This window comes from Equus quagga, chromosome 11 (assembly GCF_021613505.1).
Source record: "Equus quagga isolate Etosha38 chromosome 11, UCLA_HA_Equagga_1.0, whole genome shotgun sequence".
Classification (NCBI taxonomy): Eukaryota; Metazoa; Chordata; class Mammalia; order Perissodactyla; family Equidae; genus Equus; species Equus quagga.
In genome coordinates this window covers 58,187,050-58,205,469 of record NC_060277.1, presented here as the reverse complement: position 1 = coordinate 58,205,469, position 18,420 = coordinate 58,187,050, and the positions used below count along the sequence as shown (strand labels likewise).

The window sequence follows — 18,420 nt, the reverse complement described above, 5'->3', positions numbered from 1 at the left end:
ACGTGGGAGAGACATGCTCAGGTCTTCATTGCCCAAAGGCCCCTCTGGCAGCTGTTTGGAGGAGGTATTGTGGAGAAGTGAGCATGGACCCAGGGAGAGCAGGCAGGCGGCCATGACGGTGGCCTTGGAGAAAGAGCGTGGCAACTGTGGCAGCATGGGCCCCCACAAGGCGTGGGGCATGGAACATTAGGGCTGGCAAACATTAAAATCTAAAAAGCATGTACCACTTTCTATGACAACCCAAGCTTATGCTAGAACTGAAACTCTCAACCAAAAAAAAAAAAAAAGAAAATCTAAAGATTTTATCCTCCGTAGATTTAAACGAGTTTCAAGGCTCCTTGCTCTGATAGGACCAGGACTAGAGCTGTTCCTTCAAACAACGGCAGCAGCACCTAACATTCCCACAAAGCCTGCTGTATACCAGGCACTGTCCTGATCACTTTAATCGTTGTTGCCTTTGCTTGTTTTCGCCGGGTGTCTCCATGGTTCTCCTTCGGGAGGTCGACTTCATGCTGAAAGATGAGGGAGATGAGACGGAGGAAGGTGCCTTAGAAGCAATGAAACCTGCAGAGGAGCCTCCTGGAAGCGGGGGTGGGGGTGAGGCTGGGGCTGCGGTGGGGCCCAAGACCAGGGAAGCCTGGGGTTCTGGGGGCTCCTCTCCCAGCTTCTTTCCTCCGTACCCTTTTTCACATGAGGAAGCTGAAGCCTAGAGAAATTGAATAACTTGTCTAAGGACACACAGCTGGTAGTGTTCAGCGGTTGGGTGAACACTTCTGCTGAATTGAAGAGGGAGCTGAAGAGTCAGACCTGGGCAGGGTGGGGTTCAGGGCTGTCCAGGAAGCCAGCAAGAGGATGAGCAGGCTGTCTCCCCAGGAGCTGCTGCCGCGAGTCAGCTCCAGTGGCCTTGGGCCTAGCATCCTGCTTTCCACTCAAGACCCAAGTCCCTGGGTGAGTCTGGGCGGCCTTGTGGGGTCCACGCCACCCTGGCCAGGCTGCAGCAGGGCCCCTGGCTGGCGCCTCGCTGAGTTTACAAGCAGAGGGGAAGGGCCATCCCCAAAGAGGATTAGGTGCCACCACCAGAAAAGGGGGAGGGTTCCAGGTTGGCACGAGAGGCCTGGTCCTCCCCAGCTCCAAGGATGCCCTACCTTCTGCCCACACCTGGCCCAGGCATGACAGGCACCAGGTCCCACCAAGGTTCCCTTCTGCTATTTCTGGGATGTTTCCCATTCTGTCTAGTTTGGGGTCTTGTCACTGCTTGTCTGCATTCCTGGCAGCTGCCGCTTTCAGACTGGACCTCTTTAAGGCTATGCCCTATCCAGAGGGAATCTCTAAAAATGAAATTATCAGACACAGGTCTCTACGATAAGCTCCTTCATACCCCCCCCCCCCCCCCCCCCAGTCTGGCCCAGTCCACAGGCCTCCATGAGTCCCCTGCCTCGGGAGCCTCATCCACACCACTTTCTCTCCTGCCTCTGTGCTTTTGCTTTTGCTGTTCCAAGCCCCTGTGCTGTTCCTTGCCTGAACACCTCTCACTCAGTTCAGATGCCATTTCCCTTTATGGGACCCTCATCTGAGTCCCTGTAGCCTCCTGTACATATTCAGGTCACCACAGGTTTCACAGTATTTTGAAGTGTTCTGTTTATCCATCACTCAACAGGTATATATTGAGCACCTATCATGTGCCAGGCAGTGTTCTAGGTGCTGAAGGTACAGCAGTGAGCAAACCAAATCCTGGCTAGCATTGTGTGTGTGCTGTGACAGCCAGCAAATAAAATGAGCAGACAAACAGTGTGTCAGAGAGTGATAAATGCTCTGGAGAAACGGAAAGTGGAAGAAGAGGACATTCAGTGACTATGAGGGGCTGGGGCTGCGTACAGCTCATTGCACAGAGCCATGCGGGGGAAATGAGGGGGAGGGCAAGCTGGAGGGCGGGGAGGGCAAGAACACATCCTCAGGGGCTCGTGGGCACCACGGGACCTCGTGTTTTCCTCCTGCAGCCTGCAGGTGGGTAAGGGTGGTGGGAGGCACCTGGCAGGAGGAGGCCAGAGTCCATGGTAGCAGGGTGGGTGTGAGGAGTGACCGGATGTGTCTTTCCTTCCCAAGAACCCCTGGTTTCCGGGGTGACCACAGGGAGGGAGGCTCCTGGTATTCTTATCGGTTCTTGCCCCTCTTCTCTGACATTCAACAGAAGGCCCCACCTGTGTCAGTGGGGCCGCGTGTGGCAAGCCCCCGGCCTGGGGCTCCCCAGGGTTGGAGATCTCTGCCTCGATGGGGCCCTGGCACCTGTGCACTTGGGGCAGCAGATGAGGGGGACAAGAATGTGCCTGTGCAGTGGCGTGTTTAAGGGGAGCTGAGTGCACACTCACTGTGACTCACCTTCCGCACACTGCTGACCTTACGTAAGCCGGGAATGGAGAACAGCATCTGGCAGCTGCACTGTGGAAATGTGGGAGAGGTCCCTGCCAGGCCAGATCAGTCAGCGGCCCCCATGCCCGGGGCAAACGCATAGGTTCCCTTTGAAGATTAGATGTGAGCCCCACCCCAGCCCTCACAGACACATTCTTGCATTTCAGAAGAGAACAAAAACAGACAACCCGAGGCTGAATCCTCGAGGTGGGGCTGGCAGAGGTCTGGACTGTGCTACACCCTCATTAGAATACTGTTTTTGTTCTTCTTGCACAAACTTCCTGGGCAGGGACTCCCAGGTCCACGTGGGCGGGAAGAAACATCCTTAAATGTGTCCCCTCTAGGCTGATGCTCATTCCAGGAGCTCCAGCCACCAGGAGGGGCTGTATCAAAGGTAATCCTCTTCCCTCAGTTCTTTTTTTTTTTCTCCTCAGGTAGGAATGTCTGTCTGGATTCTGCACTGGGGCAGGTCCATCTCTGTGGCTGGTCCTTCCCACCCTCCAGGGCAGCTTCTCCTGAGAATCCCCAGGTTGGGTGCCCTGAGGATGCAAAGCCCCCTCTGGCAGCTCTGCCATCCCCTGGCACCGGGAGGTGGAGGCCCCAGGGCCCCGTGGAGCAGGGGCACCAAGGGGATGGTAGGTGAGAAGCCTTGATTCACTCACCCAGAAGACAGCACAGCCCAGTAGTTATGGCCGTGAGCAGCGGATAGAGACAGAAACAGTTCAAATCCTGACTTTGCCATTCGCTAACTGTGAGACCAAAGACAGAGCACTCCCTCATCCGCCAAATGGACTCCTAACTTGTCTTCTTCCTGGGCACACCCATGCTGATGCTGTGAGGATCAAAGGGGATGATGGGGGGGAGCAGGCCACGGGATGCCTGGGGGCAACATCGGCACAGGTGCGGTGGGCGGCACACAGGGGTGCGGGAAGGCCGACTGGTCCTGGGAGAGGATTTCCAGCTGCTCCCCCGGGGGTGCCAGGCACAGTGTGAGATATTTCAGGCTCCATTAATCTTCGCAGTAACTGAGGCTGCAGCTGTCATTAACGCTGTCCTCAGAGGAGGCCCTGCAGGCTCCTTCCCAGAGGCCACGCAGTCTCAGTGCTGGGCTGGGGGCCAGCCTGCTTGGCTTCACTCACGCCAGGCTCTTCTGCCCTGAGCCGCCTGGTGTTGGTGGCTGGTGGCCAGAGGCTGCTGCCCTGGTGTGACCACACAAGGCTGAGAAGGGGAACAGGACCTTCCTGCAGGGCTGTGTGGCTGGAGTTGTGGTCAGCAGGGGCACCCAAGGGTCCCCTGGGTCCCAGTGAGGACGCTTCCTCCAGCCTCCCGCCAGACCTGGGGTGGGAATGGCACCTCTCTGCTCTGTGCAGAAAGCCTGGGGTGGGGCTCCGCACTCTGCAGAGGTGGGCAGTGGAAGGAATCAGAAACACTTACTGGAATTCAAGCAGGATTTTACATATATATATATGGTTATTTATTATAAAATTATATATAAAATGTATATATGTATATACATATATACATATATATAAAATGTATGTATATTATATATGTATATACATATATAATATATAAAATGGATATATGTAAAATGTAAAAATGCATAAATGTATATATGTAAAACATATAAATATATATATGCAAAAAATTATACCATATGTAATAATATATATACATATATATACCATATATTATATATACCATTTATATTATATCATATATACATGTATTTATATACATATATAGCATGTATGTGGTATATATACATATATATTATGTATGGTATGTATAATTTTTTTGCAAAATGCAAATAGCTTTGTGGTTTTTCGTGTTGGAAGTTCCGTGGTGTCTGAAAGTGGGAGCTGTCTCTGGGAGGGCAGTGAGGAAGCGCTGGGGGAGAAGCGAGACTGACTTTCCTCTGTGCCTCCTTTTGTATCTTTAGAACATGTTTACCTACGCAAAAAGTTTGCAAACATTTAAAAAATGCAAGCTCATGGCAAAAAAGCCAAACAGTCCAGAAGATGAAAACAAAGACCACCACTAATTCGGCCCCCAATTGTTACTGTGTTGGGGCTGTCCTTCTGGTCTTCTCTTGCGCATGCATGCACACACACATGCAGACACGGGCACGTCTCGTGTGCCTGTTGTTCTGTAGCTTGTCTTCTTTCCTATCCCTCATGCCTGGGACACATCTGGCTAAAAGACCGAGTTCCTCAGACTCGTCTGTCACACAGGCGCAGCGGGGCTCAGTTAAATGTCTGATGGACATTTAGGATGTCTCCAGCATTTCTGTTGTATGCAAACTTGATGAGCTTTGTTATTCATGAATGTTTAGGAATGCTGTCATTTCTATAAGCTCCTGAATGTGGACCTACAATGTCACAGAGAAATATGTTTTAAAGGCTTTTGCTAGATGTAGCCAAACGGCCCCCAGAACGGCCATCCCAATTTGCCAGTATGGTTTCTTGCACTGGTAGCAGGAATCCCCTCCACACTTGCGTGCCGACATCTGAAGCTCTGTGAGGCTCCGCTGGCAGTCGCTCTGTCTCTTCCAGGTGTCCTGGGCATGCAGTGCTTTGAACACCGAGCCTGGTTCTGTGTGGGAAGGAACCAGTGCTTTGAGAACAATGCCTCAGCCAGAACGGCGGGCGGTGCGGGAGTTTTGACGCTGGGTTTTCTAGGCTGAGCTGGGGTGTGGAACGCAGCTTGGGTCTCAGGTCTGCTCTAAAAGGCGGCCTGCTGGGTGCGCACAGATGCTGGAGTGTTTGCCTGGGAGTGTCACCAGCTGCGCAAGCAGGTAGAGGCGGGGGTGGGACCTGAGAGAGGACAGGCGGGCCCACCCCAGCACACTGCTAAGAAGCCACCATCAGGAATTGTATTTAGCACTGCTTGTCACCGCTTCCCGGCCCTCACTGCCGATGTTTGCCATCTGCCCAGGCGGGTATCGAGAGAGCCAGGAAGATCCAGACATCTGGCTTAGGGATCTGAAAGGCAAAAGAAGGCCATTTTCCCAGTGCTCCCAGGCAGAGCTTCCTCTTCCTATAAAATTAACGTGGCGGAAGAGCAGGAAGGGTGCTGCCCTTGAGGCCCCCAGGTCCCAGTGACAGTGCTGCGAGCCAGGACGCAGCCCCAGGCCCGGCCGCGCCGGTCCTCCTTGGAGCGCTCTCTCTCCCCAGGCACCATGAGCAAAATCAGCGAGGTCGTGCAGCGGGCCAGAGCCGCCTTCAACTCGGGCAAGACTCGCCCCCTGCAGTTCCGGATCCAGCAGCTGGAGGGGCTGCGGCGCATGATCAAGGAGCGCGAGAAGGACATCGCGGGCGCGCTGACCGCTGACCTCCACAAGGTGCTCCCTCCCACCGAGGGCGGTGGCCCTCCCAGGAGGAGCCACAGCTGCCGTGGGACAGCGGGACTTCCCGGCGTCACAGCACGGGGGCAAAGATGGAACCGTAATAGGAACCATTTACTGCCTGAGTTTAGGACACCTGCTGCACACCTGGTGCTCTGTGTGCCCAGCTCTTTGCATAGCATGGCCCTTAGTCCTCAAACGCTCTGTGACTGTCAAGACCCTTTAATAGAGGGCAAAGTGCAGCCCAGTCCCATCTGCCACTGAGGCGGGTCCCACGGGCCTCTCCTTCGCCTCGTTCCAAGAGCAGAGGCTGGCACAGAGGCTGGCTGCTCCTTTTCCCCATCTGTCTGCCATTCCCTCCTGGCTTCACTTCCTTCTCCATCCGGCCTGGAGTATGAGGCTACCCATTTTAACCATCTCCTGCCGACGTGGCATCCTGAACTTCTGGTCTCCTCATTCCTCCAGCCTCAGCCCTGTGTTTTCCACTCCAGGGAACCGCATAGCTGGGCACCCCATAGGGCACCCCACTCTAATGGCGTCCTCTCTTCCTCCCGCCCTGACATGAGCTGCTTCATCCCTCAGCCTGTGCAAAATCAGACACCCCAATTCTCAAACCCTTCACCTTGCTGCCCCCCAACTCATCTGGACCTGCTTCCACCCTTCCATCTTGACTTGGAGAAGAGACGGGGGGTTTTGGTGCTGTCACCCTACATTTCAGGCCTCTGTGCTGCTGTATTTTTTTAATCTCTCAAGATTTCTCATCTTAAAACAAAAAACAAAGATGACAAGAAAACCCACTCTGTTGACTTCACAACTTCTGTTTTGTTCTTTGCAGCCAAAGTTCATGAAAGAGCTGTATATTCTGCTGTCTGCTTCTCCTCTCTCCTCACCCCTGCACACCAGCTGGCTTCCTCCCCACCACTCCAGGAGGATCCCAGCAGCCCCAGGGCCCACTGCCCGCCCCCTCCCTCCTCTGGCTGAGCTTCTCCTGCATTTTTTCCTTACTCTGTTTGGTGGCCTCTTTCCTGTGTCTTCAAGGTAGTCTTCCTAGAGCTCCATCTTGGTTCAAGTCTCATTTTAATCTGTAAGTGTTCCCAGACACTCATCAGCTTGGTCCTCCCCCCCCCCCCACACACACTAATGACGCTCAGACCTAAACCCACTGCCCAGGCGTGGCTCCATCATTTGCCGGCCCTCCACCCTGGGGGCCTCTCCAGTGCCTCAAACTTGACATGTCCAAACCTACCTGGGGCCCAGCACTGGCAGAAAGCAGCCCTTGCAGACTCACCACCCCCCAATGGCTGATCCTCAGCCCTGCCCCCCGTTTGCCTCCTCTGGCCCAACCCCAGGCCTGGGGAGTCCACAGTGAACAGCCCCCATAACCCTGGAGTTGACCATCCCAGGCTCTGTCCAACATGCCCACCCACAGCCCTCCGAGGTACAGATCATGCTCCTAGTTTGTAGATTGGGAGTCTGAGGTTAGGAGAGGTGAGGCAGCTCATTCAGGGTCACAAAGCTAGGGAGCAGTGAGACAGGCACCACAGCCATCCCTGGTGACTTCCCACACTCAGAGCCTGGGCCGGATGGCACTCGCTCTGAGGCCAGCGAGTTCACACACAGATCTCTCACCATAGAACGAATGGAACGCCTACTATGAGGAGGTGGTGTATGTCCTGGAGGAGATTGAGTATATGATCAAGAAGCTCCCCGAGTGGGCTGCAGACGAGCCCATGGAAAGGACTGCCCAGACCCAGCTGGATGAGTCCTACATCCACTGGGAGCCCCTGGGCGTGGTCCTCATCATCAGTGCCTGGAACAACCCCTTCAACCTCGCCATCCAGCCTATGGTGGGAGCCATAGCTGCAGGTACCGTGGGCTCCGTTCTGGGAGGGGGAGTCATGAGGGATCACCAGCCCCCACTGCAGAGCGGGGCAGGGGGGCTCAGGCCTGTGAGAAGAGGGAGCCTGGTGTCAGGTATTAGTGATGGGTCTGTCTTTCACAGGAGGCCGTGGGGCCAAACTATTTAGCCAGGCCTCCTGGAGGCCCAGCCAGGCTCAGATGTCCACATGGCCTGCCCCTCCCTGCCTGTGTGTGGACGGCTGGGCTGCTCTCGGCTAAGATGTATCAGGGCTTTCTTACCAGCCAGAGCCAGCTCTGCTCTCCAACCAGGCCCTGAGCACTTCTCTCCCCCATCCTCCCACATCTCAGCAACTGTAGAGGGGTGGGTGGTGTAGCTCCCGCGGCATGTGCCTTGTGCATGATGTGTGCACTCCTGCAGCGTATGCCAGGTGCGTGATGTGCGTGCCCCTGTGGGCTGTGCCCGCAGTTATTCTGTCCACTCTTCCAAAGACACAGAAGATGGAGGGAGGCTCTAGGCGTGTCACAGAGGGCAGATCATTGGGGCAGGGCCATCCAGGTGTAACCCTGAGTCTGTGGGCTCTGCAGGGAATGCAGTGGTCATCAAGCCCTCGGAGCTAAGTGAGAACATGGCGAACCTGCTGGCCACCATCATCCCTCAGTACGTGGACAAGGTGAGGTTCTCTGCAGGGCTCAAGGAGAACAGTGGGGGGCCAGGACCTTGGGGGATTGGCACATAGTGAATTCTTGCAGCAAGGGGCCAAGCTCTGGGTAGGGGTGGGAGCAGCTGGCCTCTCCCATTGGGGTGAACGGAGCCCTGAGCCACTTGGCAGTGGCTGCTTGGGCAGCGTGAGGAGGGGCTGTGGTCTTTTCTGAGCCTTGCCTCTCTCCTCGCGTGGAAGGATCTGTACGCCGTCATCAATGGGGGCATCTCTGAGACCACAGAGGTGCTCAAAGAGAGATTCGACCACATCCTGTACACGGGAAGCACAGGTGTGGGGAAGATCATCATGATGGCCGCGGCCAAGCACCTGACCCCCATCACCCTGGAGCTGGGGGGAAAGAACCCCTGCTACGTGGACAAGGACTGTGATCTGGACATTGCCTGCAGGTGAGGAGGCTGGGGACTGTCTGCGCAGGAGTGGCCCTTCTGGCTGCCTCCTAACTCACGCGGACTGCAGTTCTGCTCCGAGTGGCACAGACATTGTCCTCGCCCTCACGGAGCCTGCAGCCCTGGGCAGGAGCTGGGGGGCTGGGTACCGCGTTCACAGAAGGGGTGCGGGCAGTCGGGGAAGGCTTCCTGCAGAGGAGAGGTCTAGCCAGAGCTCTCCTGCCTTCCATTTCCCACGCTCATGGCCTCTGAGGTGTGGGGGCCTGAGTAGGGGTGATATCTGGCCATGCAGGGCCCAAGGGCGTGAATGGAGATTCACAAAGGCTGCCCAGACATCCTCCAGAAATCCCCCACCGGTCACTGATGATGTTAGGACATGTGGTGCCACAGGCCCCCATATGTATTCAGGGACACAGGTCAGCTCAGCCTGGAGTATAGATGTGAGTGGGAGGCTGAGGGAGCCCCGGGGGAGAGCTCACAGCTTCCGGCTCCTGCCGACCGCGAGCTCTCCTGCCGACGACTGCGAGCTTTCCTCCCTTGCTCGGCCCGTTGGGCCTTGGCCTCGAGTGAAGGGAGTAAGAGGCTTGCTCCCCGGGAGCTCCCCGCCTCTCGGGATGCAGTCTAATCTGGGATGTTTGCAGACGCATCGCCTGGGGGAAGTTCATGAACAGCGGCCAGACCTGCGTGGGTCCTGACTACATCCTCTGTGACCCCTCCATCCAGAACCAAATCGTGGAGAAGCTCAAGAAGTCCCTGAAAGTGAGTGTCGGCCTGGGGTGGGGGGAGTGAGAGGCTGGGTGGCAGTGAGGAGGGCATGGACTTCAGAAAATACTAAACCTTTTTTTAAAATAGTACACACTCACTGTAGATAATTTGGTAGAGGTTAAAAAGCATGAAGAAGGGGAAAAAATGCCACCCAGAATCCTGTCACCCAAACATAGTCACTGCTAGCTTGTTGGTTTTCCTTTCTGTGAATACACACGTTTTTCCTAACGTAATGTCCAGACAGCCGTGTGTATGTTCCTTCCACCCACGTGGTTCCACAGCACTTCACACGCCCACAGAGCTGGGCAGCGCCCCGGGTGTCACGGCAGCCTGGGAGTCCTTGGTGTTACAGAGCCACCGCCCACTGCACTGGCCAGGCAGTGCCCACGTGTGCTCCCAGGGCTGGGTCGCTGGCCACCCCGCAGCCTTTGGCCACGATGAGTGTCCACGTCCTTCCTGAAGCCTGCCACCTCTTCTCCACAGGAGTTCTACGGGGAGGATGCCAAGAAGTCCCGTGACTACGGAAGAATCATTAACTCCCACCACTTCCAGAGGGTGATGGGCCTGATGGAGGGCCAGAAGGTCGCCTATGGAGGCACTGGGGATGCAGCCACCAGATACATAGGTGTGTGCGCTCGCCTGTCAGAAGAGCACCACCTGCCCATCCGAGCTGCCAGGGTCCCCGCAAGTTGGTGGCAAGTGGGCACAGATACTTGAAGAATAGATGCAACCCCGTTGTAGGTATAAATTGCTTTGGCCAGTGGGCCTGGGGCAGGTGGGGCTCTTGGCAGGCAGGGCTGCGTGCAGTCCTGGGAAGCCCCCCTCCCCACAAGGCCCAGAGAGTGGCTTCATCTCATCCCCACTCTGCAGCGTTTGCAGGGGAAGAGAACAGCAGAGGCCACAGAGCCCCGGGGTGCCGAGCTGGAGGGGCCCCCAGTGCCTAGGCTGGCGGTCACAGATGGAGCCTCTGATGTGCTGGGACACTGAAGAGCTCTGGAGGGGCTCAGGTGGCCAGCAGAGCACGGGGCCTGCCCCCTCAAGGTGTGGACCCTGGGCTCCCCCGTGCAGGCTAATCCACGTCCTGCCTGTGGTCCGCCAGCCTGGAGCCCGGGTGGGCGGGGCCTCGTCCCTGCCCTCTCTAAGTCTCTAAGCACCGCAGCCTCATCTGTAAAGGAGTCGAAGGAGGAGCTAGATGCCTGGCTGTGTGGGCGGGCGGGCGGGGGTCTCCGTGCTGGCTGACTCTGGCTTGATTCCTGCCTCAGCCCCCACCATCCTCACGGACGTGGACCCCCAGTCCCAGGTGATGCAGGAGGAGATCTTCGGGCCCATATTGCCCATCGTGTGTGTGCGCAGCCTGGAGGAGGCCATCGAGTTCATCAGCCAGCGCGAGAAGCCCCTGGCTCTCTATGTGTTCTCCCTAAATGACAAGGTGGGCCCGGGGTGCCCCTCCCAGGGTGCTGGGCTCTAGGGCACAGCACTCACGTAAACAAGATCTAGAGGGCCACAGACCTGGGTGCAAATCCAGCTGCACCTCTCACTACTTGGGCAAGTCACTTAAGCTTTCTGAGTCCCTTTCTTCTCAGCTCTGAAGTAAGGACAGTGGCGTCCACCTCAGAGCACTGAATGAGATGCTCATCAACACTGTGCCCTGAGTGCAGTCCCAGGAACTCTTTCCCCACAAAATACGTGATATGTGGGGAGGGGGGAGACCCCAACTGGGGCTCAAGGGGACCAGACCGCAGCGGGGCTCTCCCTCCACCAGCTCGCATCCTTGAGGCTCCAGGACTCGTCCAGACAGGGCGGGGAGTCCTGGGGCAGGACGCTGAGGCTGGGGCTGCTGCTGTTGCAGGTGATTAAGAAGATGATCGCAGAGACATCGAGCGGCGGGGTGACGGCCAACGACGTCTTCGTCCACGTCACCCTGCACTCTCTGCCCTACGGGGGCGTGGGTGAGTCTGGGGCTGAGCTCACTGCCTCCCTGGCCCCTGCAGGTGTTCCCTCCCACCCCTGGGCTGGGAATTCAGGAGGGAGTGGAGCAGCCCTGGGCCTCAGCCTCCCACTAAGCTCTTCCAAGAGGTCCTCTGGCTTCGGCCAGCACAGACGTCAGCCACATTTAACCTCGAAACTCTAGAGGGTCCTAAAGGTCCCCTGGTGCACGGGGCCTGCTTCTTGGAGGCCCCGAGAGGCCACACAGCCATCCAGTGGCGTACTGGGATTAAACTCTTGCTGGGCACTCTCTCTGTGTTCCCAAGTGTGGACACCCCAGGGATTGGCCACCCCTGGGAGGCTCTGAGAAGAGGCGCATGAGGGTTGTGGCAGGGTCTGGGGGTCTCGGGGCCACCTGGGCCTGAGCCGACTCCTCCCCGCAGGGAACAGCGGCATGGGATCCTACCACGGCAAGAAGAGCTTCGAGACCTTCTCCCACCGCCGTTCTTGTCTGGTGAGGCCTCTGCTGAACGATGAGTCCCTCAAAGCCAGATACCCCCCGAGCCTGGTCAAGGTGAGAGCTGCGGGTGGGCTGTCGGGGAGACTGGGCTGCCGGAAGGACAAGGGCCTCACTGCCTCCTTGTGTCCTCCTCACAGATGGCGGGTCACTGAAGCGGCTGCACTTGGTCTCCCCACGCTGCGCCCTCGCCCTGCTCTCCAGCCCCTCTGAGAATTGCTCCTGGTGCCCCCCTTGCTCCTCTGTGGATCAGTGCATGCCCCCACTCCTGTTCGGGCCCTGGGCCTCACCCCCGCAGTCCTTGCCCCTTTGCTGGACACATGGAGACCAATAAAAGTTTTCCAGCCAAAGGAATGTGTGTGCGTGCTCCAGCGGCAGCCCCACAGCCCCGTCCCCACAGTCTTCTCCGCTGTGTCCCCAGCCGCGCCCCGGGTTACCATCCCGACAAGTGGTGAAGGCCTCCCCAAAGCCTCTCCTTAGCCGCTGGCCTCAGGGCGGGGGGGTGCTGGTGTTGGCAGACATTTGTCTTCCATCTAGACTTTCGGACGTCAGCCCCATTTCTGGCTGTCCAGAGATGGGTGACAAAGGAGGCTGAGTCTTGACGACAAGTGGCTCAGAAAGCAGAGGCCAATACACTCCTCTCAATTAGATTTGGCATCTAGGGCAGGGGTCCCTGGTGAGGACACGTGGTGGTCAACACGAAACCCCTTAGGTGATTTCAGAGTGCTGCTCCTGGGGGCGGAAGGACAGGAAGCCAGGGCAGCCCAGGAGCCATGGTGCCCTCCACAGCTTTTCGTCAGGCAGCGCTGGGCCCACGGGGCTGGCCTTGGCGGCCTGAGGAACTGGGCCAGGGTCCAGCGAGGACAGTCTGAAGCCAGGCATTGGTCAGAGCAGGCGCCAAGCATCGGTCCAACCTGGCCGGCAGGCGAGTGAGGGCGGGCGGGCGGTGGGCAGGCAGGCCCTCCCTCCGGGCACGGAGCACCAGTGTGGCCTGCCCGTCTTTGGGACGAGTGTGGCCGTGCTCACAGGAGGTTCACTGTGAAAGCACAGCTGGCCCCCACTCTGCCTGCTGTCACGGGTGTCCAGGCCCTGCCCCGGGCCCTCACCCCCTGCCATCCCTTCATGACTGTGCCACGTGTCCCTGCTCCCAACACGTGTCCCCCTCCCCTCAGCCTAGGACCCCACCTCCCCCAACCGTGCCTGGCCTTCACTCTTGTGATTTCCTCTTTCTCCTCCATCATCAGTCCCCCTTTTGTGCTGGATCGTTCCTAGTCTCTAGTATCTCACATCCTATCTGCCCCACACCCCCTAAAAAAACCAAATACAACCCAAAAGGCCCTTAAGCTGTTACTCATGCTTTGTCCCCTGGTAAGGGGCAGGGGAATGGGACATGGGCAAGGGTCTTGTATCACTTGGATGTTTACTGTGTGCACCTGTTACTTATTTTTCAAATATCCAAATAATTGAATGATAACAAAACCAAAACCTCATAACCCGTAGCCCCTCCAGTTACTGCCTCATTTCTCTACCCTCCTCCCACGAGGCTCATCTGGACAGTTGTCTGTTCTCAGACTGGGCCTCCTCGCTTCTGCTCACCTCAACCCACCCAGGGGAGCCTCTGTCATCTCGACTCTGCAAACCAATCTTGTCCGGGCGTCACCAACCCCTTTGTAGGCAGACCCACCCCCTGCCTGGCCCATCCCTCCTTCCAACACTCTCTCCCTCATCTCTGGGTCCCTGGGACCCCCACGCTTCTGTTCTCCTTCAACCTCACCAGCTTTTCCTCCAAAATTAAAGTCTCCAGCCCTGGCCCTGAGCTCCTGACTCCTAGAATCCAACGGCCTGCTTGACCTATGGACTTGGATTCCTAATAGAAACTGAACTCTAGCACGCTCAGAACAGAACTCTTGATTTTCCCCTCTGAGCCATTCCTTTTCAACGCTGCATCACCCTCCAGAGAACTGCTCAAACCAAAACTGAGGATGCATCCTTGACTCCCCGTTCTCCTTCAGGGCCAAGACCTCAGCAAGCCCCCCAGCGGGGCGTACCTCCAACCAGCGCTCAAACATGTCTCGCTCTGCGTTTCCGCCATCACTCCCCTGGTCTAAGCACCATCCACAGCTTCCCGAGGGGTCTTCCGCTGCTCTTGTTCCCTTGCAGTTCGTTATTCCCTGAGCACTCGGATGATATTCCTAGAACAAAAGTCAGATCATGCCCCTGTAAGGACAAATAACTGAAAATAGGATGCTTAATGCCCCCTGTTGGAAATAAAGGAAGGGATTTCTCTCCCCTCCTTCTACTGAAAGCACTTACTTGAGAAAATTTGTCATTGTCTATTCTTTCTCTGTCTCTTTGAAACCTGTGTCAACCTTTTTAGAAGCTAAATAAGCCTCTGGCCAGCCTTATAGGGCAGGACCTGGGAGCTGCCTCTTTGAAAGGGGCACAGCCAGGGAGACGGCGCCCCCTATCTCCTAAGGGGGGAGGAGCCGCACATGCCCGTGCCTCGCTCCTGGTGCACAGCTACCTCTGGTCATAAAGACAGGAGTTTGTCCTTCCTCTGGATAATCGAGGAGCTGACACAGACAGAATCCTCGATTGCCAGGTAAGGTTAGGATGAACTGTGTGTGACAATGGCGCTCTCAAGTCCTCCTACGGGAGGACTGGTCATCTTTTATCTGAGAGCACGTGTGTCGGGGGGTGCGCCGCCCTGCTGTATAGGGGGTGGGATTCCCTTTTCTGTCTTGCATCTCTTAGCGGACTGTCTGGGATGCATGTCGCCTTCTGGTTTAATGCCCATTCATAATAAAGTGTCTTCTTTCTGTGTGCCTGGAGAGGTTTTCAGGGTTGGAAGATTTCAGTGTTAATTACCTTTCTCCAACACCACCTTCTGTTTAAAACCTTCCCAGGGCTTCCTGCTGCGCTCAGCAGAAATACTCAAGTCCCTAAATTGCCCTGCGAGGCGCTACACGCCCTGGGCCTGCCCTACTCTCCGACCTCAGCCCCCACCTCAAGCTCCTCTTCCACAAATACGGCCACAACGGCCATCGCAAGCCTCTCCTGTCCTCTCCTAGATCGTCTCGCGGCTGGTGCCTCTCATCACACCCGTATCCACTCAAGTCCTTGCTCAGCGCACTCTCTATTATCCTGCTTTCTTTCCTCCAAAAGGCTTGTTATAATCTGTCCTTATCTTGTTTATTTGTTTATCTGTTTACTGGCTGTCTCTCGCCATTCAAACGCCAAAGCTGACCCATGTTCGTTGTAGTCACTCTATATCCCTGGAGGCTGGAACAGTGACTAGTGCACAGTAGATGCTAAGTAAATATTTACACGCATGAATTTAAGTGGCATCATTGGTACTTTGTTGCTCTCAACCCCCCCTCCTTGTGCCATCTTCTCATCTGAAAACTACCTTATGTTTGATGGCTATAAGCGCGCATGAGCCAATCGTGGGGTAAAACAGCCCAGAAGTTTTCAACCATATTAACAACAAAGACGACATCCTGATCAAAGACACCACGTCCCTCGTCCTCCCAGAGCTGAAGCCCCACAGGCATCGCTCTGATGAATGAGAGAGCGGAGTGCCCCCAGGCCAGGGCAGGGAGAAAGGACAAAGCCCAGGCTGGCACCCGCCTCCTCTCTTCACCGCCATCCGCTAACAGCCCTACGCAATAAGGGCTGTGAACCCACTCCCGGATTAGGAAAGTGAGGTTCAGGAAGTAGGGTCACGTGGTCTCACTGTGCCAGTCCCAGATACCGAGGCTCTGGAGCGTATGCCTTTCCTGACACCACAGAAATGTCACCCTCAGTGACATTTCGAGTGGCTCCTTAAATACCCTTCATGAAGAGCAGTCGAGAGAGCTGGCGATACTCATCTCTGAGAAGAGACGGCTCAAGGTCTCCAAGCCTTGGTCCGCCTTGTTCGAGAGGAAGGAATTAGAGCAGAGTCAGAATCGCACTCCTGTCTCTTCTCCCTTCCTCTTCCTTTTCTTCCCACCCTCCTCTGTCTTCTCTATTTACTATCGTTATTGTAACACAATTGACAATATATCCTATTTTATTCATAATGTCCCAAACCTGTCCCGTTCTGGACTAATCGTATTCCCAAACTAGATTTGAACTCAAAAGAAAACCATTGAAAAAAACTTGATCTTGCCCCACCACTGGGATTCAATCTACTGTTTGTTTTTTTTTGGATAAAAGAATGGGCTGCACAATTAGTATTCAACTCTTCCGGACAATTGCCACTGTCCGAAGGATGCATGGCCAAGAATTGTGACAACTCATGTGTTACCAAGTGAAAGCAAGTGACCTTTCTGGGTTGCCCCTCACAGTCCATATCATGCGGGACAGAGGGCACACAAGGGCACCTGTGACTTCTCAATCCACGGCCCCAGACCCACAACTTTAGAAAATCATTCTTCAGTTCCATTATCCAGTTGCTTCGAGTGTTTAGATTCTCAGATAAAACAAAACAAAACAAAATAATGTGTTGTAGTGGTAGTCTCTTCCAAATGACAAACTTCTGTTGTTGCTCTAAAACAGAAGGGATGAGTTCCTTCACTCGTTTGTTTATTCAACAAATATTTATTGAGCGGACTATGCTGGATGCTGGGGATGGGGGTGAAAGAAACAGACAAGGTCTGTGCTTTTGAGGGGCTTCCATGTGATGGAGTGTCTTAGTCGGGGAGGCTGGGTTATGCTGTAGGAACAAGTTAACCTCAGAGTGTCTATGGCTAACGTGACAGGAGGCTGGTGGGGGCTCCACTCCGCAAAGTCACTCAGAGACTGCTGCTAACGGAGGCCCCACTGTCTCAGTGCAGGGCCTGGGGGCTCACCCTAGCAGGGGAGGGGAGACCCGGAGAGTCGCACAGCAGATCAGCTCCACTCATATCCCATTGGCCAGGACCACCAGGCCAAAAGAGAGTGGGAAGTGAGCAGCAAATGTCTCACGCGTGGACGGAGACAGACAATAAACATGTGAATAAACAGAGAGGAAAAACGCCTGAAGAAGGGTTAGTGCTGTGCAAATAATGGAGAATCTGCAGGCATTTGGAGGTGACCAGTTGAAGAGTTGACTGAGGGAAAGGTACATCACACACCCCTTGTCACAGGCCCCAGAGATCTAGCCCTGACCTGCAGTGACTCTTGTCCCCCTTCTCCCAAGCTGGGACTGCCGCCATCCCAGGCTGTGTCCCCTCCCCACACACCACTGCCAGCACTCCACTTTCAGTCTCCAGCCATCTCTCGAGGTTAAACAGTGGGCAGTTCCACCATCTCACACTCCAGATGTATGGAGCTGGGCAGAAGCCAGTTGAGGGCTCCCATCTCCTGCTCTGCTTCTGAGGGCCTCTTGCCCCTGCCTCTTCCGGGGGCCAGCATCACCCTCAGGCCCGCAGCAGGACGGCCCCTGCTCTCACTCCCCGGCTTTCCCAGAGTTTCTCTGGAGTCGCCTTGACTGGCTTGGACTGACCATGTGGACCTTGGAGACTGTCGCAGATGCGTTGTTGCCTATGCATAGTCCATGCCCTCCCTCCTTGCTAACAGAATCCCCATGTCATTCAGACGGTCACCTCCAGGAAACATCACTTTGTCCCCAGCTCAGAGATAAATCTCAAATAGTCTAAACCAATAGTTCCTCAACCCTGGTGGCATGCTAGAATGTTACAATAATTTTAGGAACTTCTAAAAAAGACTAAAGCCTAGCATCCTCAACTTAAAAAAATTTTTAATAGAGTTTATTTTTTAGAGTGGTTTTAGGTTCACAGCAAAATTGAGCAGCAAGTGCAGAGATTTCCCATACAGCCCCCACCTCCATCCACGCCGGCCTCTCTCACTACCGACGGTTCCACCAGATGGTGCATTTGACACAATGATGAACCTGCACTGACACATCATCACCATAGGTCCTGAGTTTCCTATTCTGTGTTCCGGGGTGGAGCCTGGACAGTAATATGTCTTTTTAAAGTTTTCCAGGTGATTCTAACATACTGCCAGCATTGAGACCCCCTGACGTAAGCCAACAATGAAGCATGTTTCCCCAGCCAGTGATTGGCTAAGGATGAGCATGGGACCCGGTTGTGGGCAGCAGGGTCTGAGGGGAAGTCTACTGGGGATTCTGGGAAAGATTCCTTCCTTGATGAAAACAGAAGCACAAGGAGAGAGAACTCCTCTTCTTAGAGGATGGTGTGTCTGGATGTGACACTTGGAATAGTGCAGCCATCTTGTGATCATGAGGTCTGCCCCCCTGAGGCTAGGCAGACCTACTGAGAATGGTATGGCAGAAAGATAGAAACAATTTGGCTCCTCAGAGACATTATTGAGCTACTGGAACTGCCCTATCTTTGGAGTCTTTGTTATATGTGATAATAAATTGTCCTTTTTAAAAAAACCATCTGAATATTTCCAGTTATTCACATTTGAAAGCGTTTTAACAGATAGAGGGAATCAACCATTTTGCCCATAACAGACTCTCATTTCCTCCCCTCCCCTCAG

The 18,420-nt window shown here is 55.1% G+C and overlaps 1 protein-coding gene across 2 annotated transcripts; it reads left to right on the top strand.

Moving 5' to 3' along the window:
• The first annotated feature begins 2,777 nt into the window (after nt 1–2,777).
• On the top strand, nt 2,778–12,278 carry ALDH3A1 (aldehyde dehydrogenase 3 family member A1). Of its 2 annotated transcripts, none has more exons than XM_046676091.1 (11): nt 2,778–2,800; nt 5,583–5,749; nt 7,387–7,618; nt 8,198–8,283; nt 8,512–8,720; nt 9,362–9,479; nt 9,969–10,110; nt 10,748–10,914; nt 11,335–11,434; nt 11,855–11,985; nt 12,069–12,278. In XM_046676091.1, the coding sequence occupies exons 2-11, from the start codon at nt 5,588–5,590 to the stop codon at nt 12,081–12,083; spliced, it is 1,362 nt and encodes a 453-aa protein (XP_046532047.1). In that variant the 5' UTR covers nt 2,778–2,800; nt 5,583–5,587; the 3' UTR covers nt 12,084–12,278. The 2 variants fall into 2 exon arrangements, with proteins under 2 accessions (XP_046532047.1, XP_046532048.1); XM_046676092.1 differs by lacking the exon at nt 2,778–2,800 and adding an exon at nt 2,920–2,935.
• The last annotated feature ends 6,142 nt before the right edge of the window (nt 12,279–18,420 follow it).